The 27,599-nt window shown below is 37.6% G+C and overlaps 6 protein-coding genes across 6 annotated transcripts; 3 read left to right on the top strand and 3 right to left on the bottom strand.

Annotated features, from left to right (window-relative positions):
• Positions 1-1,133: 1,133 nt before the first annotated feature.
• On the top strand, positions 1,134-5,038 carry Cbr-ceh-13 (the record flags this gene model as incomplete). Its single annotated transcript, XM_002642559.1, has 3 exons — positions 1,134-1,455; positions 3,931-4,088; positions 4,910-5,038. The coding sequence occupies 3 exons, from the start codon at positions 1,134-1,136 to the stop codon at positions 5,036-5,038; spliced, it is 609 nt and encodes a 202-aa protein (XP_002642605.1).
• Positions 5,039-12,452: 7,414 nt separating this feature from the next.
• CBG09158 lies at positions 12,453-13,196 on the bottom strand (the record flags this gene model as incomplete). The annotated part of the gene is made up of 4 exons (XM_002642558.1): positions 12,453-12,599; positions 12,653-12,716; positions 12,971-13,064; positions 13,112-13,196. The coding sequence occupies 4 exons, from the start codon at positions 13,194-13,196 to the stop codon at positions 12,453-12,455; spliced, it is 390 nt and encodes a 129-aa protein (XP_002642604.1).
• Positions 13,197-14,191: 995 nt separating this feature from the next.
• CBG09157 lies at positions 14,192-17,510 on the top strand (the record flags this gene model as incomplete). Its single annotated transcript, XM_045244486.1, has 9 exons — positions 14,192-14,243; positions 14,300-14,466; positions 15,545-15,699; positions 15,750-15,828; positions 15,874-16,014; positions 16,071-16,178; positions 16,227-16,349; positions 16,413-16,509; positions 17,296-17,510. 9 exons carry the CDS (start codon positions 14,192-14,194, stop codon positions 17,508-17,510), a joined length of 1,137 nt encoding a protein of 378 aa, XP_045093941.1.
• A 178-nt stretch (positions 17,511-17,688) lies between these two features.
• On the bottom strand, positions 17,689-19,238 carry Cbr-ttr-8 (the record flags this gene model as incomplete). Its single annotated transcript, XM_002642556.1, has 2 exons — positions 17,689-17,960; positions 19,094-19,238. 2 exons carry the CDS (start codon positions 19,236-19,238, stop codon positions 17,689-17,691), a joined length of 417 nt encoding a protein of 138 aa, XP_002642602.1.
• A 2,210-nt stretch (positions 19,239-21,448) lies between these two features.
• On the top strand, positions 21,449-22,268 carry Cbr-ttr-32 (the record flags this gene model as incomplete). The annotated part of the gene is made up of 3 exons (XM_002642555.1): positions 21,449-21,596; positions 21,765-21,895; positions 22,125-22,268. The coding sequence occupies 3 exons, from the start codon at positions 21,449-21,451 to the stop codon at positions 22,266-22,268; spliced, it is 423 nt and encodes a 140-aa protein (XP_002642601.1).
• A 642-nt stretch (positions 22,269-22,910) lies between these two features.
• On the bottom strand, positions 22,911-26,839 carry CBG09154 (the record flags this gene model as incomplete). The annotated part of the gene is made up of 8 exons (XM_045244485.1): positions 22,911-23,074; positions 23,564-23,822; positions 24,075-24,212; positions 24,257-24,454; positions 25,328-25,445; positions 25,490-25,633; positions 26,158-26,225; positions 26,810-26,839. 8 exons carry the CDS (start codon positions 26,837-26,839, stop codon positions 22,911-22,913), a joined length of 1,119 nt encoding a protein of 372 aa, XP_045093940.1.
• Between the last annotated feature and the right edge of the window lie 760 nt (positions 26,840-27,599).

Raw genomic sequence — 27,599 nt, 5'->3', positions numbered from 1 at the left:
TTTATGATGATGTCGATGATTAGGTGAAAATGATTAGTTTCCCCTATCGGTTTTCCATGGGGGCGCACCTGTCAGTTTTGTATGATTAATTATGCGACGGGGTGGTCCTGGAAATGGTAATTAATTGTATACTTTGGGCAATGAAATATATTGAGACTAATTTAGAGATTTCAGTGATAAGTTAGGCAGTAGACTTTTTGAACATCACAGGATTAAGAATTTTGAGGATCCCTGGATCTTTGGAATTCTAAAATTTTAAGAAATCCTAATTTCTGATAGTGAGCTCAAATATATTTTTAGACAGGATTTTCAGTTTGAAAAAGAACTGAATTATTAAAATTTAGATTCTAGATTTTGTTAGTTCATGGAGAATCTGAAACTTGAACGTTCGATTTTTTTGGTTTTTGTGATTGAGGAACGAACCTGAAACTCTGAAATTCTCTGTATTTTGCAGGAAAAGATCTGGAACTTTGAAAACACTGGTAATAAAATTTTTAGAAAGTTGTGAATTTTCCATTTTAAAAATTCGGGAACTTTGTGAGATGCTGAATCTGACCGGATAGCCAAAAAAGTCATTTTCTCATTCCGAGATTCCCGTGCTTTGAGATTTTAAGATTCTGAGTTTTGAGAAGATTTAAAGAGTTTTAAAGACATTTCACTTATATTTAAAGGTCTCCAACTAAAGCCCCTGCAAACTTATAAAAATCCAGCTCTAACTTTGAGCCAATTCATCTCAGCTTTTGTAAATGGTATCGAAAATTTGTAAACTGATAAAATGCTGCTGAAATTATGGAAAACATTTGCTAGTTGACTACTTTTCGATATCTATTACGAGAGCTGAGATAAATTGGCTCGAAGTTAGATTTCCTTTCGAATTGTGCTAGATTTTTCCAAGTTTCCATATGACTACTTTCCTCGGATTACATGTTTTCTCTTTTTGTCTTTTTTCCTATTACTCGATACACATCATTTGATCTCGCTGTCCATCTCCAAATCCTCAAATTCCCCCCCCCCCCCCCCCCATCTTTCAAACTTTTCTTCGTTTCTTGATTCCTCCACAATCTTCCTTAAAACCGTTTTTTAAAAATTGTTTTTTCCAGTTTTCGAGCCGTAAGTTCTCAAATTCTTACAGAATGAGCTCTGCCGAGTGCTACGGAGCACCACCGCCCAACTACTACTCTGACTGGACGACGCCATCATACTATGCTGGCGCGGCGCCCTCCTACTCCCCAATCAACCATCATCACCATCCAGCAGACATTTGGGCCGCCCATCCATCGAACTACGCCTTGGGAGGAACGGGATCCAACGGGACCATCTCTCCACCGGCTCCTGGCGCCAATGCCAGAGGCTCACCATCATCGAATTCGTCAGTGGAAATGCCAGCAGGGGTGACGGCGTCACAGCATAATACCTACAAATGGATGCACACCAAGAGAGTTCAGAGACCAGTTGGTAAGGGTTTTTTGGTTTTGCAATAGTTCGAAATCCTCTAGCCGCGTAGCTCAACTAATAGGAGCATAGCAATTCCAAGTATTTGGCTGACAGGTTCAATTCCTTGGCTGCCAAAATACCAAGATAATTTGTCAACTGCTCCTTGGCACCATACATTTAAGATCAAATATCTCGCTTAACCATAATATTAGGTTGGCGGGAAAGTCTTTGTCACTTTTTCAATAGTTTATTTCTCAAAGAAAAAATAACCGAATAATTAATTATATTGTCCATCATTATCAACAACATGTCTCCAACGTTCCCTCAATTTATGGATTCCATTGCGGTAGAATCCAGCCGGGCGTGAGGCAAAGTATTGTTTGAGTGCCGCTTCGACCGCTCCACGGGAATTGAAGCTTCTTCCTTCGAAGGCACGTGTCATATCGCCAAATAACCAATAGTCGGAAGGAGCAAGATCAGGAGAATACGGGGGGTGAGGGAGAACATTCCATCCATATCCCATCAGCTCCTGCTTCACTTGTTTCGAAACATGTGGGCGAGCGTTATCATGTTGATAGTACACTTTCTTGTCTTTCAGGGCCGAACGGTCGACTGCTTTCTTGAGGTTTCGTAGTTGAGTAGTGTAGAGGTCTCCAGTTATTGTTTTGCCCTCGGGCAGAAGTTCCCAGTAGATGGGGCCGTCCACTCCCCACCACACAGAGAGCATAACTTTTTTCGGATGAAGGTCGGGTTTGGGGACATCCTGTGGGCTCTCTCCTTCTCCAACCCACTGGGATTTCCTGTGGTGATTATCGTAGAAGACCCACTTCTCATCTCCGGTTATGAGCCGGTCCAGCCATCGATCGCCCGCGTGGAGAGTGAGAAGAGTAATCGAATCGTCGACTCGGCGGTCAAAGTTGGCTTGAGTCAGGTGATGAGGTATGAATTGACCAAAAAGTTTTCTCATTCCAAGAGACTTCAAACCTTCAAGGACTGTGCTATGGTGAACTCCGAATGTGACAGCTAGTTCACGGCTAGATTGAAATGGATCCGATTGCAATGCGTGCTTCAGCTTGTCCAAATCCAACTCACGGGGTCTCCCAGAGCGATCCTTTTCATCGAGCGAGAAGTCATCTTTTTCGAAACGATGGAACCAATTGCGAATAGTATTGTAGTGAGGGGCATGTGTGTTGTACACATTCTTCAAGAAAGTTTCCGAATCCTTCATCGTGGTGTGAGATAGGAAGAGGTAAATCAAAACATGTCTGATGTGAATAGCAGTGGGAACAAACATATCGTTTCAATTACAGATGAGGAGCAGGGAAGGAGATGGGGACTTGTTTATATGGAAGGTTCTTATCACCTTGTTATTCACTAGAGTCGATATCATACACAGCCTCCATATACGAGAACAGTGATTAAACAAACAGAGTGACAAAGACTTTCCCGCCAACCTAATATTACAAAAAAGTTTTCAACTAATAAAATGTGAGTTTCAAAATTCTAAACATTTTATTAGATGAAAATCTTTTGATATCTCTGCTTGGAACCAAGTTAAATGAAGGCAGAGATATGGTTCCAAAAATCGCCAGATTTGGCGCGAAATTCAAATTTCAAGACCTTCAAACTTTACTCCACCATTTCCCCTAGTAATCGATCGATCATTCGTTTTGAGTGACTCTTTTTGAATCGGGCGACACGGAAAAAAGAAAATCAAAGAGACAGACATCGTGTGTATGTCACTTCTTTTGCCTCCCTTTTTCCCCGTTTTTCTCAATTTTCCGACAATTTTCAAAGTCTCGGATATACAAGGGGATCAATCTTCCTCTAATTATTCCCCTCCAAAACATATGTTCCTTTTTTGAAACGAGGTTCACATGGAAATATGGGGTGCGAAATTGGCGAAATTTGCATTTTCTCATCAATCTTTTTTGGGGGATCTACGGGATATAGATGACAAATGGGTTAGGATCCAGCTCTGCTCATGGGAGCCAACTTATTTTGGAATAAATGAAGTTTTAGGAATTAGAAAAAATATATGAATTAGAGTCCCTCTTTTATGTACACCTTCGGACGTTCCCGGTCGCGTCAGCCTATAGCGGAGCTACACCCCAAACTTTGAGCCAGCTTATCTCTTTTTCTGTAAGAGGTATCGAAAAGTTGCCAACAGATAAAATATTTTTGATATTATGATAAAACTTTTATTAGTTAACACCTTCTCAATAGCTTTTACAGGAACCGAGATAATTGGACTCAAAGTCAGGCGCCCTAAATTTTCAGCTCCAATAAGAGAGACGCGGAGAAGTTAGCGCGTCTCTTTCGACTCAAAATTGAAACGAGTGCATCTGTGGGACCAGTAGAGCTAGAGCAATGATTTTTGAACTGTTCTATTGCAAACTTTATTGACTTTTGTATGATACCAAACTTTACTTTTTTTCAACCGGATATTTGCAGCTTGAAATAAAGCTAGAAAAATCCAAATTCAAATTTTTGCAGTTCCAAAAAAGAAGGTGATCGATGAGAATGGCACGAATCGCACCAACTTCACAACACATCAACTCACAGAGCTCGAAAAAGAGTTTCATACGGCGAAATATGTGAATCGGACACGACGGACCGAGATCGCGTCGAATTTGAAATTGCAGGAAGCACAGGTAAGAGAAGACTTTGAGATTTTGAAAAAATTTAATTGATTCTGAAAATGGCCATTTTTTGGTCTGAAATTAGAAAAATTTATCTGAAATTAAGAATTGTAAAGGATATCTGAAGAATCTGAAATTCGAAGATCGTAATATTTTCTGGGTTATCGAAATTCTGAAATCTTTTGAAATTTTCTAGGTTTCAGAATTGGAAAGTTCTGGAAATTTAATACTATTTTAAGAACCTGAAAATCACAACTTCAGGAAATTCAATTCTGAAATGTTCACTTTCTCAGAACTCAAAATTTTAAAAATCTATGAAAACTTAAATTTTGAAATTTCGACATTTTCCCATTCGGAGAGATCCGATGTTACAAGATTTTAAAATGCTGAGCTTTTAAAAGATTAAGAACATTTTTGTTAAGGTTCTTCAAAAAAAAACCATAAGGGTCAAAATAAGATAAAACTGAAAATAAGGGTCATTTTATGTCCTAACTTCGACTCAATTTATCTCGATTCCTGTCAAAGTTATCAAAAAGTTGTTAACTAACAGAATATTACTGATATTATGATGAGCAGTTTTTCATTTGACCACTTTTTGATGCCTTTTACAGAAACCGAGATAAACGGGCTCAAAGTTGGCTCGCGCTCCTAATAGAGACTCAGAGATGTTAGCGCGTCTCGTTTCTCTGCGTCTCTTAGTTAGAGCTACGCGGTACCTTTTGAGAAGCTTTTTTGAGCGCTCGAGGGCTTCGGGACTCTTAATTGTTAGCCTATCCAGAACATTTAATTTTTAAAAACTCAATTTTCATATTCAAATTTTCAAAAATTTGCAGGTCAAAATCTGGTTCCAAAATCGTCGAATGAAGGAAAAGAAGCGCGAAAAGGAAAAGGCTTTTCTGGCTCGAAACTCGTGGGATTCCGCCTCGCCGGGCAGTGTGGAAGACTGCAAAGGATTCAAGTGATTTCTAGAAAATTCATTTTTTTAATTGCATGTTTACCATCTACCCACATCTTCTCAAAATACCTCTCAAGAGCTTTGTTTTTCCAGCTCTAAATGTCTCAAAAAATTTAACGGGTCCTCCTTTTTTTAATGTTTTCCCCCCAACACACAGAATGTGTCTTCTGGAACATTCTATGTATAAAACTTCCCTGAAAAAAATTTCAATAAAAATTTTTCGTTAAAAAAATTCCCCCCGCCCCATGCATGTTCTCTTGATAGTTTTATTATAAAAAATAAATGAAATTCTTCTCTGATGACGTGGTTTTGGGTCTTACTGTACTTCTGTCAACTTCAATTAGACATCAAAAAATCTTAGACATAGACTGAAGGATTACTGTAGCCCCTCCTTTTTGAGAAGGAGAGAAAAAAAGACCGGTTGGTTTTTGACGTCAGTTGTAAGATGGAGATGGACACGAAGAGGAGATTTTATAAGGAGAAAAGAAGAAGTGTTTGTTTATCGTTTTGGTTTGGAGAATAACATGGAAGACTCGTTATCATATAGTTAACGGATTACTGTAGATTAGCCCAAACGGCACTAAGAAGCATATACGTTGGAAAAATCCAAATAATTCAAAAACTAAAAAAGTTGAAGAAAATGTCTAGACTACATATATGTTCAACATAAAATTTTAAACATTTTTGTAGTTAACAACTTTTTAGTAGCTACTGTAGTTTTTGAGTTATGTGTCTTCAAAGTTGCGCGCGCCCTCTGTGGATGGACACTCAGAGAAGCGAGAATGGTCTCGTCGTCTGCGTCTCTCTCCTTGAACTTTAAAGGCGCATATAACTATTTCCATTTTTGACATAAAAAATGAAAGTTAGACAGTTTGAACGAAAATTTTATTAGCATTCGAATGACATAGTAAATGTAGATTAGAGGATTACAGTTGCCGCGTTAGGTGGGGCTGAATTTCCTTTTAATAATCTGAAAATCTGAAAATCGTTCAACCTTTAGTTTTGAACAAATCTGAAACATGAAAATCAGAAAAACTGGAAAAGTTTGGAATTCTGCAATTCTGAAAATTTCTTGAAAACTTTTTTCTACGAATTTGAAAATTTTTAGACCCTAGTACCAAGTTCTACAGTATTATGAATTAATGAGTTTTTCAAAAGGAGATTTTCAAAATTTCAGTATTCTGAAAGTCTTAAAATCTGAAAATATGGGAAATTTTGAAATTCGGAAGTTTCAAGAATGGTGAACTTTATAAATTTTTGGAATCTAGCAGAGATGCTGGATTCTGGATTCCGAAAGTCTAAGATTCTGAAGCATTCCACCGTAAAACCTGTAATAGAAGGGTTCCCATATTGCCAAGTTTGAGCTTATTTTTCTTGGCTTCAATGCAAGATATTAAAAATGTCTCAACTGATAATATGTTTGCAATACTATGATAAACAATTTATCAGTTGACAACTTTTGTATATCTTTGACAAGAATTGAGATAAATTAGTTCAATGTTAAAAGTTAGGGGCTCTGCTATTATAGGTTTTACAGTCATATTCTAAGGATCTTCTGAGGTCATAAAAATTCCAAAACCAGCCAGCTGACTTCTTCTTCCTCCATTCTGCCCCTTCTTTTCCTAATAACCCATAATTTAATAATTATCCTTCTCCCTCCGCCTCTCTTTTCATAATATTCCCGCACACACTTGGCAACAGATGAAGATATTCCCTCCCGAGGAGCCTCCTGGCGGCATTCGAAGCAAAAGACGGGCGGTCCCTTTGATGTACAGTTCAGTTGATAGACACATCCCTCCCAAACACACTTCTCGCGCACTCCAGGGTCAGTGTATATGTTACAACAAGTAGTCGTCAGAAGATGAGACTTCGGGGAGGGTACAATAAATCTTTGAAGATCATAGATGGGGATTTATGAGGTTTTAATTGCAAGGAATCATTGCTGGTTTTTCAGAGATAGCTCTACTGGTTCCAAAGATACGGTCGCTTCAAAAAAAAAGAGATGCAGAGAAACGAGACGCACTAACTTCTCTGCGTCTCTCATGGGAGCGCTAGCGTTGACTAGCTAGCGCTGAGTAGTATCCCAATTTTGAGCTTGTTTATCTCTATTTCTGTAAGAGATATCAAAAAGTGGTCAACTAACAAAATAACCTTTGTATTATTGAAAATATTTTGTTAGTTGACCACTTTTGTATATTTTTCCTGGGAAGTGAGATATATGGACTCAAAGTTGACGATCTTTACAATGAGAAAAAAGGCAACTTGTTCTGGAATGTTTTTTGCGGAATTCAAACAAAAATGAGCAGAAGCCAAAAATGGAAGTATGAAATTTGAAAAAAAAACGGCTCTAATAGAATTAGATCGATACACTAGCTCTACTGGTTTTATAGCTACATAAAGAGACGCAGAGAAACGAGACGCGCTAACTTCTCTGCATCTCTATTAGGAGCGCGAGCGTTGACTGGTGTCCTAACTTTGAGCTTATTTATCTCTATTCCTGTAGCGGATATCAAAAAGTGTTCTACTTAAAAAAAATAGTTACCATAGTATCAATAATATTTTGTTAATTAACTACTTTTTGATATCTTTCACATGAACCGAGATAAATAGACTCGAAGTTGGAGGTCCTCGCACAGTGGGTAACCGAAGAACCTTAACTTCGAGTCAATTTATCTTGATTCTCGTAAGAGATATCAAAAAGCGGTTAACTAATAAAATAATTTTTATACTATGGCAATTATTTTATCAATTGACCAATTTTTGATACCTTTCACGATAACCGAAATAAATGGGCTCAAAGTTGACGGCTTAGAGGCATTTGATTAAAGTGTTCGAAGGATTTTGTTTTTCACATAACCTTCCTGAAAGCTTCTTGGAATGAGGACAACGCCTAAGATACACATAGAAGAATATAAAATAATCAGTACTCAAAGAAGTTTGAGTAAGTGTGCAACGTTCAAGTTTCAGGATCTTGCAGGATCCAGGACAACTTACAGGATAACTTCCGGGATTTCAAGTCAGATGCTCATGACAGTAATGATGGTGGGAGGATTCAGGACAGAGGGATAAGGATGAGGACAACAAATGGTTAACAGGATTCGGAATCAGATGATGTAAGGAACAGTCAACTTCAGTGAGAGATGAGGAATGGGATTTTTTTTTTTTGAATTTGGCGCCATTTTTTGAATGCCTAAGCCTATAATTTTGAGCGCAATATAAGAATTCTGGGGAAAACCACAAAAAGTATGAGATTCGCAAAAACCAGAAAATTGGGGCTCGAAAATTGTACGATATTTATAAATTCAAAAAATTAAGCTTTTTGTAGCCCACAAATCATTTCAGTCTTTTTGAAAGTAAGAAAAAACTTTTCTAGACCCTAAAATAGAAGGGTCACTTTGACCAGATTTATCTCGATCCCTGCAAAAGATATCAAAAAGTGGTCAACTAACAAAATATTTTTGATATTATGATCATTATTTTGCTAGTTGACGATTTTTTGATATCCCTCACAGGATACCGAGATAAATGGGGTCAAAGTTGAGTTAGTCAACGCTCACGCTCAAAAAAAGAGACGCAGGGAAGTTAGCACGTCTCGTTTCTCTGCGTCTCTTCATACAGATTTTACGGGATTTCAAATTTAGGACGCTCGACACCAGGCACGCCGATACTAGGAATGATTATGGATCTTGGGACATCTTGAATTTTGGGACATTGTTCATTTCGAAGGTATCAAAAATGAATTTTCAAAAAAAAATCGAATTTCACAATTTCCAAGGAGGAAATCTTGGAATCACGGATGGTCATGGATCGGATAGCTCGAGGAACTTTGTGAACTTTATTTTTATCTCTTTTTCCTTTTTGTTTTTTTTTCGGTTTCTGATTTTCCGGGGGAGGGGTGTCTGCTTCTGATTTTGACGTCTTCTGATTTTCTGATTTTGGCTTCCGTTTGTCTGGTTCTGATCTTGACGTCTTCTAGTGTTTGTCGTTGTGTCTCTCGTAGTGATGCTTGTCTGTCGGATTTCGATGTCGTCGTAATTCTCGTCTGTCAGCCACAGTTCGAAAGAATGTTTGCGGTCTAGAAATTAAATTTTACATATTTGAAAAATAAATTTGTTCATCGAAAAAAAAAGTTGCAAAATATTCAAAAAATCTCTGAATTCTAAACCAAAAACTATGAAAAAGGTGTGATCTGGAAAAAAAATGATTATACCTGAATAAATTACGTATCCTGGATTATTGGTTTTTTCGCATGCATAAAAAGATTCAAGGGAGAGAAAGCTTACTTGGATACTGTAGATTTTATGACAATTCCTTCAGAATGAGAATTCAGATATAAACTTTCTAAGAGACCCAGAGAAGCTAGACTCTCCAGCTTCATAGCGACTTGAATGGGTCCCTTTCCCTTTGACTCATTTTATCTTGGTTCCTGTAAGAGGTACGAAAAAGTTGTCATCTAACAAAATGTTTAAAATAAAATGGAAATCAATATCTTTTATAGCTACCGAGATAATGTGGCTCAAGAGTGAGGCCCTTCTGTTACACAATGAGTGAGCTCGACCGAGAGGCTCCAACGTTGAATTGAATTATCTCATCTCCTGTAGAAAACATCAGAAAGCAGTTAACTAACAAAATGTTTGTGATATTATGAAAACCATTTTATTAGTTGATAAATTTTTTATAACTTTCACAAGTACCGAGATAATATGGCTCAAAGATGATAGTTGTTTTCTGGGAAGCTAAGATTCCCAGGTTCTCAGAATCTCAGCAATAAAAACTTCATACTTCCTTTTTCACTATAGTGCTAGTGGGCGTATCACATGTATTAGGATTAGAACAATAGCGACATCTTGCAATAATGGGACCATGACCTCATTTTGAACCGGAAGTGGGGGAAAGTGGGGCAATAAAACAATTTCCCGGGAGCAAAAAATGTGACAGTTGTGTTTTTGGGGGAATCGGAATCTAGAGAATCTAGGTAGAAAAGAAATGAGGGATCAAAAATTGTACTAAAATAAATCCTACTTTTTTGGAGAGACTGAACTTATACGCTGTTTATAATAGATGGACCCCAACTTTAAGCCTATATATCTCTGTTTCTGTGAAAGATATCAATAATTGAGCAACTGACAAATTTTTTTATGTTATGGTAAACATTTTGTTAGTTGACCGCTTTTTGATATCTTCTACAGAAAGCTAGATAAATCAACTCAAAGTTGGGTTAGTCGACGCCTGCGCGCTCCCCAGAGAGAAGTTAGCGCGTCTCGTTTCTCTGCGTCTCTTTTTTCAGTTTTCTAGCTCTCTTCGATCTACCAAAACTAGACTTCCGGTATGGATTCACTGTTACCTACATTTGAACCATCTACAGTAATCCACTTAAGATTACACTCATATGCTTATTTACACACTTTTCCCCCTCTCAACGTCTTCATCTACTAGATGATATCCCGACAAAGCGTGCCATGTTGGTATTGCGCAAGAGCACAAAGACTACGATGTATATACAGTGTTGGTTTACGCAATGTGATATGTGGGGTAAAGCGGTACAGTAGAAGTTTATGATCGATGGGACAAGTTCAAAAAAGTTTGCCGACTACGTAAGCGGAGAACAGTAGGCTTTCGAGGAATGGGATTGGGGGATTTGAGGCTAATAGTCTGAAATAGTGCTCTAACGAACCTTGTGGGAATTTTTTCGTCTGCTCAAATTGTAGCTAAAAACCGATAAGTCAAAAACAGCTACTGTAAACACTCTAAAAGAAGGTCACCCTATACTTGCATTTTCAGTTTAATTATCTCATTCCCTGTAAGATATTTCAAAAAGTGATGAACTAAGAAAATGTTTATCATAATATCACCAACATTTTATCAGTCGACACATTTTTGATATCTTTTACAGTAATCGAGATGAATCGACTCAAAGTTAGGATAGTCAACGCCCGCGCGCTCCCATGAGAGAGAACCGCAGAAAAGTCAGTGCGTCTCGTTTCTCTGCGTCTCTTTCAAGTCAAATTAAAAATAAATGTTTCTATGGGACTAAAAGAGCTAGAGAATTGATTTTTGGACCATTTGATATGAAGCTTTCCTTTGATACTAAAATTTAAACCACACAAACAGATCTCTACATTACTTCCTTCCGCTGAAAGAGAGTTATAAAAACTTGAAAACTCTAGAATCTAGAGCTAAGAATAGTCAACAAAAAGAGCACTTCCACATTTCTGCTCTTTTCTTTTTGAACCATCAATCTTGGTATCATCACCCAGATCAATCCATCATACCTCCTTCGGTGCTAATTGTCTCAACATCTTTATCGTCATGTATACACCAGAAACGAAAAGAAGAAGACTCCTCTGCCAAGATGCTCCAGAAATTTCCTTGATCGACAATGATGGATCACCCAGGAGTTTGGAAGTTGGGAAGGCGAAGAAGACGGCTGTCTTGTGTCTCTGTTGTTGGCAAAACTGACGATAACGGATGGGTTTGTTGGGGATGCCATCACTTGGGAGGCTCTATTATGATTACTGTGATTGTCAACATCCGGAGCATGTTGCTCCATCTTGTTCAACGCTGATCGATTGAGAGGAAAAATGAATGATGGAAGAGGGAGGGACCGAAGTGTCGACAGGTTGCTCTTCCTAGGTTTGACCTAATTTATTTCGCTATCTGTGGAAGATGTTAAGAAGTGGTCAACTAAAAAAATTTTTTTGAGATTGTGATAAACAGTTTATTAGTTGATCACTTTTTGATAACTGTCCCAGGAAGCGAGATAAATTGAGTCAAAGTTTGGTCTCTATTTTTCTGGGAAAAGATCTCAAAAGTATTTTAAACATGATAGAAATGTTTACCGTAAAATTTCACACATTTTGTCAGCTTTCGATGTTTTTTTTATCTAAAACAGCTCCAAGAGTGAGCGCGAGGGAGAGAGACGCAGAGAAGTTATCGCGTCTCGTTTCTCTGCGTCTCCTTTCGCTCGAATTTAAAACGAGTGTATCTTTTGAACCAAGGGGGCTAGAAAATTGATTTTTAGATTAATAAATTGCAAATTTTATCGGCTTTCGTTTGATATTAAAATCTCTACAGGGAAACACCGAAAGTCAAGGTTGAAATTGAAATTTTTGATACGGATTTTTCCATATTTTAATACAAAAAAGCCAACAAAATTTTCTATCGATTGGTTTAAAAATCATCTCTCTAGCGCTATTGGTTCCGGAGATACACTCGTTTTTATTTTGACCTAAAAGAGACGCAGAGAAACGAGACACGCTGACTTCTCTGTGTCTCTCCACGAGTGGTTACTTAAAGAGCGCGTATCTAGGTTGCTTAGTTTTGAGCTTTTTTATCTCAGTAACTAAGACAGCAAATAAGGATTCTCTCAATAATTCATATCACAAAGTAAAAAAATTTCAAAAAATGTTCCTAAAACAAGTTCAAAAGTGCATGTACATGGAAAAGTACATGGAGGCAATAGTGAGGATCATCGAAGATACTGTAGTTTTGAAATATCCTGAGTTACAGAAGTCTCCTCGACAACAACATGAACCACGTCCATTGGTATCCTCCGTACATCCACTGCTCTGAAAAGTTGGAGTTAAAATTATTGGAACTATTTAGAAATTGTAAATCATACGGTGCATGCATTGTTCGCACATCCATAACTGTTCGATTGAGAGTTTCTGTGTTTTTGGTAATTTCTGAAATGTTGAAATGAGTTCAGAAAGACTGTAAACACTCTAATAGAAGCACCCGTACCGTTAACTTTGTGCTCAATTATCTAGATTTCTGTGAAAGATATCAAAAAGTTGCCAACTAATAAAATGTTTGTCTTAATATCACCAACATTTTATTAGTTTACCACTTTTTGATACCTCTAACAGAAATTGAGATATGATAGGCACAACGTTTACGTTCTGGCTGTCACTCTATTGGAGTTTTTATGGTAAGTTACCTCATACAAAATGATCCAGGACAACTTATTGATGTTATCATTTTGTTCGCACTAGAGTAATCCACGGTTTCATTAGCGTTTTGTGTAGAAATACCTGAAATGTGAAAATTACTTCTGAACAAAGCTTAGCATGGTAGTTACCATAATAACATCGAAGTTGAGCTGAGGTTACAGTAACCAAAGCAGCGAAAATGAAGAAATGGACAATCTTGTTGTTCAGGATCATTTTTCAATTCTGCTTGTAACCAACAGAACTCATTGGCTCCATTTTTTCTTTCACCTCCCCTCACTCTCTCGCCGATGACGTCACCGCTCGGAGGGGACACGAATGTCTGCGTCTCCTTTGTTTACACAGTGTCTCGTCCGTATGTTGAAAATTAATTGTTATCAGAGGTTTCCGATGTCCGAGGAAAAAAATTCGCTTCCCGTGCACCTCTGGACTGAAGTGTCGAAAGGGTTGCTGAGGAATAAGACAAATGCACAATACTCCAAATAAAGAGAATGTACTAGATGTCAGCATCTGGGAATTTGTATATCAAACGAAAGGTCGTAAAATTAGCTATCGAATAATCTCAAAATTAATTCTCTAGCTCTACTGGTTCCGCAGATACATTGATTTTAATTGGCAAGCACTAAGAGACGCAGAGAAACAAGACACACCGACTTCTCTGCGTCTCTCTTGAAGAGTTGGCTATCCCAACTTTGAGCCGATTTATCCTGGTTCTCAAAAGAGATATCAAAAACTTATCAACTGATAAAATTTTTGTTATATTACCACCAACATTTTATTAGTTGGCAAAAAATTGGTATCACTCATGAGAACTGAGATAATTGAGCTCAAAGTGCTGATAACATTGTTTTTGAATTTTCTGTTTCGCATCTTTTAAACAATATTTCTGATCTTTGATCCCATCTAAAGAATCATAAAAATTTATGGGGTCTAGCAATCTATTTGACACCCAGAAGTGTAATTTAGTATTAATGTTCAAAAAATGGAGAGAGTAGTCCAGAAAAAAAAGGCCCCCAAAGTGAGCGTTTTTCTTTTTTTTTCTGTCTAATAAGCCAGGAAAGTCATTATTCTCTTTTCGTCTCTTTTTTTTTTCGTTCCTTTTTCCCTTTTTTTGTCCAAAAAAAGGAAATTTAACTGGAAAATGGGTGCCTATTTTCGGTGAGAAAGAAGAAAAGCTATCCTAACTATTCTGCAAGAAAATAAATCGAAAAATGAAGCTGATTTTTCTAGTTTTCATATTCTCAAACAGATTTTCTTGTCAAGGTAAGCAAAGCTATTTTGTCTCATTTTCAAAAAATTAAGAAAAACTTTTTTTTCAGGCAACAACACTCTAGAAATCGATCTGATAAATTATGAAGAGAGAAATGAGCGGACATTGGCAAAATTTCTATTAGATGACTATTATAAAAACGCACGACCTGTGAGAAACTCATCGAGTATTCTTAATGTGACAGCGCTGATACAGATTTATAATTTGGTTGAAGTGGTGAGTTAGGTTTTTAAAGTCGCATAACTCGCTTGATTTTCGGAATTTAGATTTGATTTAAAAAGTAAAATGTAGATCTTCAGGAGATCTACAAAATGATACTAAATTTTGTTATATTTGGATGCCGAGTGTTGACTCAGAAGTGGTGAAAGGCGGATAGGCGACGTCGACCTTGTTGGCGCCGAAAATGCCTCAACTACGCGCCGGCTCTTAACTCCGCTCAAACTGAGCATTTCTCTACGAATTTATTATTAAAATGTAGCTATTGACGAGATCTACAAAATTATATTAAATTTAATTATATTTGAATGCCGAGTGTTAACTCAGAGTGGTGAAAATGCGGCTAGCCTATAGGCGAGATCGGCGCCGACCTCGTTGCTGCCAACTTGGATCTTACTTCGCGCCGCCGCATAACTCGGCTCAAACTAAGAATTTCTTATTAAAATAAACGTCGTATGAAAGAACTTGATACGATCTACAAAACGGTAACACATTTGACTATGTTAGATTTTTGACTTCTGACCTAGGCGCCGCAAAATAGCCTAGTTGTCAATATTTACTAGGGAAGCGCTTGCGACTTCTGGTGCAAAACTTGATAATTAATTGAAACCAAATTATATATGATTCTGTAGGTCTTGTCGAGTTCTACGATTTAATGTTTAAATTTAACAAAAATTCTAAGTTTGAGCAGAGTTACGAGCCAGGAAAGCGCTGGATGCCTCTCTCTTGGAGCGCGAGAGTTTACTAACCCAACTTTGAGTCAATTTATCTTGGTTCCTGTGAAAGATATCAAACTTTTGTTAATTAGTAAAATGTTTACTATTTTATCACCAACATTTTTCAGTTAGCAATTTTCTCATATCTCTGACAGGAACTGAAATAAACAGGATCAATCTTTGGATTCTTCGATCACAGGGACCTTAACTTTGACACAACTTATCTCGGTTCCTATAAAAGATATCAAAAATTTGTAAACAAACAAAATGCTGTTCATAATATTATCAACATTTTATCAGTAGACCCATTTTCCATATCTCGACTAGAAACCGAGATAATTGAGCTCAATTAAAAATTCCAGAACGAGAAAAACGAGCAAATCAAACTACTTTTATGGTTTCCTCAAAGTTGGCGGGATGAATATTTAACATGGGATCCGGAAGAATGGAATGGAATTGAGAAGATTATAATTCCAAAGGCCATGATTTGGGTCCCAGATGGCAATATTTTTAATACGTAAGAAGGGACCGAAATTTGGATTTTTAAAACTTTGCAAAAATTTTTAGCGTAGCGGAAGCAGAAACTATGGAGAATCACAATGCTCGAGTACGGTACGACGGAAAAGTTGAGGTGGATTTTAATAAGGTAGCCTGAAACTTAGACTACCGTACCCCCGACCTATTCTTCCAGCTCGTCGACCTGACTTGCCCAATGTCAGTTTCCTCATTTCCATTTGACAGTCAATTATGTGCTCTTCAATTTGGCTCGTGGTCCTACCCGAATAATGTGCTCAGTTTTAATGTCATGGGTGCTTGGGTCCATGAGAAAGAAGTGAGTGCTCAGCGGAGCATAGTTGCTTGACGTTAATTTCTTTTTTCGATTTTCAGAAAAACTCCGAATGGGACATTATCGATTTCAATGCCACGAAACTAGTCAGAGGGTATAATGACACTCTAGGCGGAGCCAATGTCTATGAAGAGATTTTCTATTACTTGGTAAGAAAACATTTCCGAAACAAAACAATTGAAAATTCAATTTTTCAGGAACTCAAACGAAAACCCCATTACTACATCGTAGTAATCATAATTCCTACATTTGCAATAGTTACAGTATCCAATATTGGTTTATTCACCCCGCATGGCGTTCATGGTGATCGCGAGGAGCATGTAAGTGTTGCGGCCAGCAACTTGCTGGCCTAGAAAAAGCTAGGCCACCAACAACATTTTCAGGTATCATTGGGTCTCACCACAATGCTCACTATGGCTGTGATATTGGATATGGTCACCGGACAAATGCCGAAGAGTAGTGAAGGAATTCCGTTGTTAGGTACTGTAAGCCTCTCACTGTGACCCGATATATCTCAGTTCTCGTAAAAGATATTGAGAAACGGTCAACTGACAAAATGTTGGTGATATTATGCTTAACATTTTGTTAGTTAACAATTTTTGGATAGCCCTCACAGGAACTGAGATAATCGGGGTCAAAGATCGGAAACATCAAACAAAAAATTAAATTTTCAGAATTGTTGTAATTTTTGGGTACAACGGAAGGTTATAAAATTTTCTATCGAACGGACTAAAAATCAATTCTCTAGCTTTGCTGGTTCCGAAGATACAGTAGTTTTAGTTTTGAAACAAGATAGATGCAGAGAAACGAGACGCGCTAACTTCTCTGCGTCTCTATTGAGGGCGGGGACTTCAAGAGCGCGTATCTAGAGAACCTAACTTTGAGCTCAGTTATCTCGTTTCCTGTAAATGATATCAAAACACGATCAACTAATAAAATGTTGCTGATATTATGTTAAACATTTTTTTAGTTTCAATTTTTTGATAATTCTGACAGGAACAGAGATAATTTGGGTGATAGAAATACCTCTAAACTTGACTCAATTTATCACAGTTCCCGTGAAAGATATTAAAAATGGTTATCTGATAAAAATTAGTGATAAAAAGATAATCATTTTCTTAGTTGATCTGTCTCTGATAGCTATCATACTAAGCAAGTTAAATTGGGTCAAAGTTAGGGGAACCCTTTTATTAGAGGCCAGGTTTGAGGCCGCCTAGCTCAGCCATGGATTGCGTGACGTTTCATCAAAATTTAAGTTTTTTTCAGGAAAATATGTGCTCATCGAGTTTGCAATATCAATAATTGCGGTTTTGGTGTCAATTCTAGTTATTTTTGCGCATGAAAGAATGCTCTACCTCGAAAAACTCCGCCAATCTGGATTTTTCGAATCTTCGAGAAGAGCTACTTTCAAAAAGTCCCATTGGCCGAAATGGAACAAGATGATCTACTTTCAAAGCCACGAGACTCAAAAGAAGAGCTGAAACTGTGTCTGGAAAAAGTTCGAAACTATTTGGAAGATTTGGAAACTCAGGAGAGCAATGAGAAAATCTGGCAGCGATTTTTTTCGTTGACCGACATTTTGTGTGGTTCTTTGTTTAGTGTGATTAATGTTCTTGTTACTTTTTATATGTTTATTGATTATTTATGAAAGTTTATCGATTAGTTCAAGCAATCTCGAGTCTCCCCGGAGAACTTTCCAGCCAACTGAAGTGTTCCAAAGTCGAAGATTTTCTTTGGCTCCGATCCGCTGGCAATGTATTGACTTGGAATGTAAACTGTGATTTTTCTTTGACAAGGTTTGATTCCGTCGTCGCAGTCGTGATAGATATTGATTTTTGGCTCGATTGAGGTGAACTCGTCGGCCGATCCTTTAAGGTCGAATTTTCCGGAGGAGTCGGTTTTTCCAGAGGCCATTAACTCGTCAGGGGATACTGGAAATTAGAAATTGAATATTTTTCTAGTTTGTAGTTTCTAAAAAAGTTATATGTTTAGCGAGATATATCGTCATTCCCACTACATATACCGCTATTTGCTTAAGCTTTAAGGTCTTCTAAATTCAAGCTCAATTATCCCGATTCCTATAAAAGATATGAAAAACTTGTCAACTGATAAAATGTTAATTTTGTTGAGAACTACATTTTATCCTTGCGATTAAACTAATATTTTAAATTTGAGCTGAGTTATATTTCTCGGAATTGTAGGGCTGAGACAGCGTATCTCAGTCGGTCGCGGCGCTGCTCTTCCTTTGAGCCCAATTATCTCGCTTCCTATAAAAGCTATCAAAAAGTAGTCAACTGATAAATTGTTTATCATACTATCAGCAATAATTTATTATTGACAAAATTCAAATATCTCTCATCGGAACCGAGTTAACTGCTGTCAAAGTGCAGTAGCAGAAAGAAGGCTCCGGGGAAGGCGCAGTGAAACGAAAGCTTCAATTTTCAAATAGATTTATCTCCTGAACCGCTAGAGATATAAAAAAGTTGAAAACTACAAAAATGTGTAAAATTTTATAAGCTATTTATTTGCAGTGGACAACTTTATCATATATTTTATGGCTTTTGAGTTGCAGCTCTTTTTTGAAGTTTCCAGTTTTTTGGTAACAGTACATTGATTTTTTAATTGATTTTCCCACACGCTGGTATGCTTGCCAAACTGCTCGAAATTTTTAATCGAATTGTTAACAACATCGTATACCAACTAAAGAAAAATTAGTTTTAGCGAAGAGGCGCAGAGAACCTAGAAACTATCTCTTCTCTGTGTCTCTCTTTCGACTTTAAACGTACAGGGTTTAAAGGCGCATATCTCCCGAACCACTAGAGAAAACAAACAGTTGTAAACTAACAAAATGTTTAATTTTTTTAGACATCATTTTGTTAGTTGACAACTTTTTTGTAGGTTTTGAGATATACACCTATGAAGCTCTAAAGGCTAGAAGAAAGTGCTTCCATCACCGTCAAACGCTTCTATCTTCAAAACCACCAACGCTATCAAAAAGCGATAAACTAACAAAATGTAGAACTTTGTGAGATTTGAATTTTTAATATTATGGCATTTAACTTACACTTATCCTCATCATAGATCTTGACCTTAACACCAACAGCTGGCTTATCCTCACAGATCAGTTGCCCTCTGACACCAACGGATTGGGTCCGTCCCAAACCAAAAACTACTGTAGGGATGGTGAGAAGAAGAACCACTCGGAGCATTCTGAAATATTGAGGTTCTTGAGAAAATAGACATTTTTGGTCAATTGACCAGTCGGGAAAAAAAGAAGATAGTAGATAGAAAAAAAGTTTTTTGTTTGTGTATGTGTCTTCTGATTCTTTGTCCCCCTTCACAAAAGGGACAACCTTGGCTATCTATTCTGACGACCTTCTTATCACAAGCTCCGCCCACTTTTTTTTCTTCTTTGCTTCCTTCTTTGTTTTGATTACTGGTCATTGTGATGAAGAAGGACAATAGGGTATGTAATAAAGGTGATGGATGGAAAAATGAAGAAAAACAGAAAACAATATTTTTCCTTAAATTGTTACTACAGATTTTGGTTTTTGACTGGAAAACATTATTTTTAAAATTCTCAAAATGCAAGACTTGAGATTTTGAAATAAATCAAATCTTCATAACTTCATAACTTTTAGTATCCAACAAAAGCCCATAAAATGTTCTATCGAATGGTCCAAAAATCATTTTTCTAGCTCTGCTGGATCCGCAGTTTCACTCGTTTCAATTTTGACGTAAAAGAGACGCAGAGAAACGAGACACGCCGACTTCTCTGCGTCTCTTGGGAGCGCGCGCGCCGCCAACTTTGAATAGATTTATCTCGTTTCCTGTGAACTATATCAAAAAGTGATCAACTGATAAAATGTTTGCCATAATATCACAACTATTTTGTTAGTTGACTATTTTTTGATATCTTTTACAAAAACCGAGATAAATTGAGTCAAAGTTGATTTCAAATTTTTTCTAGAAATTTTTCACAGAATTTTTTAGATTTAGTATCAAATGGAATCCTGTAAGGTTTGCTTTCGAATGGTATAATCATCATTCCTTAAGCTCTACTGGTCCCGCAGATACAGGCATTTAAATTTTGAGCTAGCAGAGACGCAGAGAAACGAGACACGCCGACTTCTCTGCGTCTCTCTTGGGAGCGGCAACATCAAGAGCGCGTATCTAGTGCCACTACGCTTGAGCTTGATTATCTCGTTTCTTGTGAAAGCTATCAAAAAGTGATCAACTGATAAAATGTTCGTCATAATATCACAATTTTTTTGCTAGTTGACCACCTATTGATATCTTTCACAGGAACCGAGATAAATTGAGTCAAAGTTGATTTCAAATTTTTTTAGAACATTTTTTTCTGAGTTTCTTCTGAGTTTTAGAATCACGCGGAAGGCAATAAAATTTGCAATCGAATGGTCAAAAAATCAGTCCTCAAGCTCTATTGGTCCCGCAGATACGCTCGTTTTAATATCGAGCTAATAGAGAAGCAGAGAAACGAGACGCACCTACTTCTCTGCGTCTCTCTTGGGAGCGGCAACTTCAAGAGCGCGTATCTCTGACGCTTAACTTTGAGCTTAATTATCTCATTTTCTGTAAAAGATATTAAAAAGTGGTCAACCAACAAAATTTGTATCTTAATGTATAAAACATTTTCCTAGTTGACCATTTTCCATAATCTCTTATGGGAACCGAGATAAATCAGGTCAAAGTTAGAAGACCCTTTCAGCACAGGTTTAACGATAAATAATGATTGACTATCTACTTTGAGAAATTCAAAAAATCAAAATATGCTAAAAAAATACTGGAAAGTGAAAAAAAATTCGATTTAAAAATTGAATTTTATTTTGAAATTTTAAAATTCGAACCACATTTTTATACAATTCAATTACCAAAACCAATTTATGACTCACTTCTTTGAATGTTATATGTTTAGTTCCACTACAATTCTCTAACAATACCATTCATCAATCACTCAAATTTCCCTGTATTATATGATATCATTTCCTGTCCCTCTCTGGATTCTTTTTGATCTTCTTTTTAGCACTTTTTCAAAAAAATGTGTGACTCATTATATTTTTCTTTTCTAAAGTATCCCTTATGTCAACTTCCTCTTTGTTTACCGAATTCGATATAAAATAAGAAGTGTTTTTGATGTGATATAACCTGACAATGGTCGGACAGTTGATTTTTACAACGTCTTCAGGGTCTTCAGGGGTCAGAAGACGTCTTTGTAACACTTCTGATTCTTTTCTTTTCTCTTGACCCATCTTTACAAAACTTTTCAGTCACTTCTAGAACTTTCTCTTCTATATGACATTCCTAGATACCTATGTTCACGATAATTTCTTCGATGTTCTCAATGGTACATCCTTAAATTCTGTTCTAGGAATTTGACGGACGTCTTCTGGATTTTCAGATGAAGTGCCTCCTCGTCCTCTTAGCCACTATCTCGTGCACGTTTGCTGGAGTTGGATTCAAACAGTCTGTCGCCGTGAAGGGTCGTCTGATTTGTAATGATGGGCCGGCGAAGGATGTGAGAGTGAAGATGTATGATAAGGATGTTTGTGAGTTGATTTTTTGCATTTAAAAAGTGAGAAAAAAAGATTTGCACTACGAGGGAATTGAACTTGTGGCAAGCTGAACGACAGGCAGACCTCTTCCCGCTTGCGCCACGCCGCCACTATGATCCTTAAAGGTGAAAGGTGATCAAAAACCGCTGTTTCTTTTTCCAGTGATGGACACGAAATTGGACGACAAGACTACTGATGGAAATGGGGAGTTCTACTTGACAGGAGGAGATTCGGAAATTAGCTCCATTGATCCACGTGTCAATATTTATCATGATTGTGATGATGGATGGACGGTAAAGAGGGACTCTATAATTTAGGAATTCTTGATTCAATTCTTCAGAAATTCAAAAACTCAGAAATTCAGAAATTCAGAAATTCAGAAATTCAGAAATTCAGAAATTCAGAAATTCAGAAATTCAGAAATTCAGAAATTCAGAAATTCAGAAATTCAGAAATTCAGAAATTCAGAAATTCAGAAATTCAGAAATTCAGAAATTCAGAAATTCAGAAATTCATTTTCAGCCATGCCAACGTCGTCTGACTGTCGGCGTTCCAGACAAGTACATCACCAACGGTGACAAACCGACAAAAGTTTTCGATCTCGGTACCATTCAACTGGCTGGAAAATGGGTTGGAGAGACTCGTGACTGTATTCACAGACATTAAACTTTTTTTTGAATTTTTTTCCAGTTTTATGAAGACCAATTCAGTAGACAATAGACTTGTTTTATTCAAATCAAAAGTATAAGCACTGTACAATATAAAACGAGAAATGAAGAAAAATTGATATAAAGCTTGACTGGGCTCAATTATCTTGCTCCCTATAAAAGATATCAAAAATCTGTAAACTGATAAAATGTTTTTCATAAAATCAGCAATATTTTATCAGTTAACAAATTTTTGATACTGTTTACGGGAGCTGAGATAATCGAGCTCAACGTTAGGGTCCTTCAATTGCACATCTCAACTTTGACCCAAATTATCCAGTTCTTATAAAAGCTATCAAAAATTTGCTAACTAATAAAATGTTTGTCACATTATCAGCAATATTTTATCAATTGACAAATTTTAGATATCTTTTACAGGAACTGCGATAATTGCGCTCAAACGTAATTGTGCTCAAAGTGACATAAGAAACAGGGCAATGGCTTCCGGGATGGGGAAAAAAACTAGCAAGATTCTAGAAGCAAAATTTCTCACAAAAAAAATACTATTTTTGGGGTAAGAGGTAGGAGATCAGTGTGTAAAAGCGATGCGATTTAGTTTTGATTTTTTTTTTGAAATTTTGATTTTTACAAAATGATCTGTTTATGCAATTTGATGGTTTTCTTGCTGATTTTCCTCATCATGAGTATCCACTTCTTCTTCTTCTTCGTCCTCCTCGTCCTCCACCTCCTCATCATCGTCCTCCATTTCCTCGTCCTCCTCGTCCTCCAACTCCTCATCATCGGTATCCACATCCTCGACGAGGTCTGAAAATGCGCTCTATGGACAATTTGAAGCGTAACTTCCTTCAAAATTGACATTTTTCAAAAATTCAAAATGGAGGATAAAGGCCCTAAAAAAACCTATAAAATGGTATAAAAATCAATCAATTAAAATAACTACTTTCAGGTTTTATGAGTGGAACAGTTCAGGTATGGTGCATGTTGCTGACTGCACGCACTTTGAGCTCAATTATCTCTATTGCTATCACAGATATCAAAAAGTGACTAACAGATAAAATGTAGCTGATATTATGATGAACATTTTGTTGGTTGAATAATTTTTATATCACTGATAAGAGCTGAGATAATTGAGCTCAAAGTAAAAGTATAGGATGGCGAGGTTCCTTTACTATATTCCACCCTCTAAATTACTGAATTTTTTAATCATTTTCTAGCCCTTTTCAAAACCTACATTCAACTTTTTCAAAATTTTGAATGTTTAAACCCTGCAAGTGCGCTCCAATGACAACTCACCATCCAGTGGAAAAACCAAGTCAATCTCGTATAACGGCTCCTCCGGATACACGTTCTTAATTCCAAAATACAGTTTTCCAGGTGCCGAGATATACGAAATTTCGCCTCTTCGATTGCGTGTTTGAATGACGGCGTTTGGAGGAATCCTACTCGGATCGATACCGAACTGCCAGAGTACTCCACTAAGGATTCTGAACCCCGGAATGGAGAAATCCACCAAAGCCAAGTGATTGTAGCCGGGGACACTCATGATCCAACCCTGCAAGAAAAAGGTTGTGGTCATGAAGCTCAAAAAAGAAGAAAAACGATTTTGCGCCGAAGAAAATATCGAACCCCTGACCTTGCTCCTGCAAAACAGGCGTGCACCCGCTTGCGCCACACAGGCACATAATTGGGGAAGGGAGAGAGTTCATACAGGAAGGGGAGAGAATTTAGGAAGTGAGAGGCGGGGGAAGGAAAGCTTGCAACTTTTTCGAAGGGATACTGTAGAAGTGAAATTTAAACGTTTTACCTTAATCCACTTAACCACAACTTCCACAGGTATGGTGTCGCTAGAAAATACCGCAATTTTCATCCGGCGTCGAAAACGGTTGGCCAACGAAACATTGATATTATCCGCATAGAAACCAAAGCATCCTTTGAATTGAAACTGTCAAAATCTGTTTTAAATATTTTTTTTTACAGAACACATACCCATTTCTCATAAATCCTCTCACAAGTCTCATGTGCCTCCTGATCTACCACTGTTCCCAATCGAAGTATCCTTGCGTGTTCAATCTTCGGACCCCAGAATTCCATGACCTCGTCGGCATTACCGTTAGAAAGACATAGAGAAAGGTTCAGCTGTTCGACATAGAACCTTCCGGCCAGAAAGAATTCCTCCATGCCGATCTGAAAAGAATACTTTTTTTTTCGAAATTTCGACTGACAACTTTGAGCTCATATATCTCGGTTTCGGTAAGAGATATCCAAAAATGATAAACTAACAAAATATTATCCATATTACGACAAACATTTTGTTAGTTGGTTATTTTTTGATACCTCTTTAAAAAAACCGAGATAAATTGAATCAAAGGTTATTTCCAGAAAAAGTTTTTTTTTCATGATATAAATTATTCCCTCTAAAGCGTTTCAGTTTACAACTTTTTGATACCTGAAACTGTTCGTGAGATGTACGCCCTTGTATCTAACGCTCGCTCTCCACGATGGAGAGCCGCAGAGAGGTTAGAGCGTCTCGTTTCTCTGCGTCGCTTTCAGGCCCAAATTAAAACGGATGTATCTCTGGAAACAGTAAGGCTAGAGAATTGGTTTTTAGACCGTTCGATAGCAAATTTCATGACCTTTCGATTGATATTAAAAATCACAAAAAATCTAGATTTCGATATTCCTGGAAAAATGTTTCGGGATACGCAGTTTTCACATCAAATGAAACGACATCAAATTTGCTATGGAACAGTCTAAAATCATCTCTCTAGCTCTAATGGTCCCGCAGATAGCCTCATTTCAATTGTGACTTAAAAGAGACGCAGAGAAACGAGGCACGGTCTGTGTCTCTTTTGGGAGCGGCAGCTTCAAGAGCGCATTTCTAGGGACCTTAACTTGGAGTTCGATTATCTCGATTTCTGTGGGAGGTATCAAAAAGTGTTCAACTGACAAAATACACAGCATAATATCCGCAATATTTTGTTAGTGAACAACTTGTTGAGCTCTCTCACAGGAACCAATATAAATTTGGTCAAAGTACAAGGCCAAAAATCGACATACCGCATTAACATCAAAGATGTCCAGATCGTTGCCAAACTCTCTAACAACGTAGAAAAGAACACAGGTGGCAGAAATAATCACATCCGTGTCATCCATCAGAAAATCTCTCCAACTGAATCTGAAAATCTGGGTTGATTTTTGTTTTGGAAAAATGAAACCTACTTCAATAAAGTGTCATTTTTCTCTTCATCACATATCAGCTCAATAGGTTCTTCGTCGATAACAATACGGTAATTTTCATCGCCAATGCTGTGGAATGTGACATTCTTCTTTCTGGCAGCACTGCAGACTTTTTGCACGAGGCTTCTGAAACGAGATTTTCGAAAATCAAGATATTTTTGATATCAATCGAAAGGTCATAAAGTTTCCTATCGAATGCTATAAAGATAAACTCTCTAGCTCTTCTGGTTTGGGACATATAACTGTTCTCAATTTCGAACCAAAAGAAACGCAGGGAAACAAGGCTCGCTAACTTCTTTGCGTCTCTCTTGAGAGAGCTCGGGATTTGACTAACCCAACTTTGAGTCGATTTATCTCGTTCCCTGTGGAAGATATCAAAAAGTAATTAACTAATAAAATGTTTATCACAATATCAATAATGTTTTGGTAGTTGACCACTTTTTGAAATCTCTTACAGGGACCGAGATAAAGTGGGTCAAAGTTGTTATTTTATTTACCTGATATATCTCAAAAACCAATAGAGCTAGTAAAAAACGGTCAGCTATTAAAATGAAGAAAATTGAGTTTTCTACCTATTAATGTAAAAATCATTTTTCTAGCTTCATTTATTAGCGAGATACAGCTACTTGAAGTTGGCGATAAGAACTTACCGAAGCTGATCCAAATAATCACCGTGCTGGGGACCTTCGTAAACCTCTGGTGTCGTTGAGGAGATCTCCTGAATAAGAATTTTCGAAAAAGAAGAACCAAAAAAATAGAAAATATGTAGAGTTCCGTATTCCAACACAACAACAATGTACCAACCACAACATTTATACTCACTGTTCCCTTTCCGATGGATACGGTCATTTCTGCAACTTTTTTTCAAATAAGTACATTTAAAGAGCTCCCCAACCAAAAATCAATGTTCCAGAAGCTCGGAAAGAGAAGAAAAAAGGTTTTGCGACGAAGGAAATATCGAACCCCTGACCCTGCTCATGCAAAACAAGCGCGTACCCGCTTGCGCCACAGAACACATAAATGAGAAGGGAAGAGAGTTGGTACAGGAAGGGGCGCGAATTGAAAAGCTGGAGGGGGGGGGGGGAACAAAGTAGCTTGCAAAAATTTCCGAAGGGGTTCTGTAGATTTTTTTGGAGGATTTTTACAATTTTTCGTCCCATAGCAAAGTAGAAATCTAAAGATACGTATTTTCCTCAAAAAGAAGTGTCAAAAATTAAACATTTCCAAGAAAAACCATCGGTTTTGGGTTCAAAAATGCCTTAAAGCTTTAATGAACCCAAGGTATACGGTAGCTAGACTCACCTGACACTGAATAGGATCCTCTGGAATCATCCTCGACCTGAGTCTTCAAGAACCTTCCAACTGAAAAGGGTTCAACTATTAGATATACAAACAATATATCGGTCCGAAACGCGATAAAGAGACCTAGCCCAGACTGCGAATGGTGCAAAAAGCGAGAGATTCGGAGACGCAGAGACAGTGAACACCTCTTCCAGGCATTGCGACGTACGGCGTGTGTCTGCGTCTCTGCGTCTCGCACACTATTTCGGGAAGACAGCAGCGAGAGAGAACGCAAAACGAGGAAGGTGTGAGACACTGGACACCGATCGTCGTCGACACAGAAGAAACAGAAGAAGGCCCTGGGCGCTGCGTCGTGTGGTAACGAACCACTGGTGAGCGAGGGAGAGAAAGTGTGTGAGTAGGAGAGGGGACAGAGAAAAGAGGCTTCGATTTCTAAAACAGCAACAGCGACCGGCAGACGAGGCCAATGGAAGGAAGAGGTTATTGATTTTGCCTACAATATAGAACCCAAAGAGCTGTCTGTGCGTTTGTAGGTCCGGATGTCCATCTATCTTCGATACGGAGATCACAATATACGATTTACAAAACCTTTCCAGAACGATTTTCCAGTTTTATGATAATTGTTCATCTACACACAATTTAAAACAGAATTTCCGGAATTTCAAAAAAAATCAAAAGAGTTTTCACCCGCCCGGAATCGAACTCCCGACCTCTAGATCCACCCTCTTCACCATCTCCACTGCGCCACACCGCCGCACACTCTTCTCACCGCTTGCCGACCGCCGCGCGC

Source organism: Caenorhabditis briggsae (assembly GCF_000004555.2).
Source record: "Caenorhabditis briggsae complete genome, chrIII, whole genome shotgun sequence".
Lineage (NCBI taxonomy): Eukaryota > Metazoa > Nematoda > Chromadorea > Rhabditida > Rhabditidae > Caenorhabditis > Caenorhabditis briggsae.
Note: the sequence above shows the minus strand (reverse complement) of the source record. Positions and strands in the feature narration are given on the sequence as shown.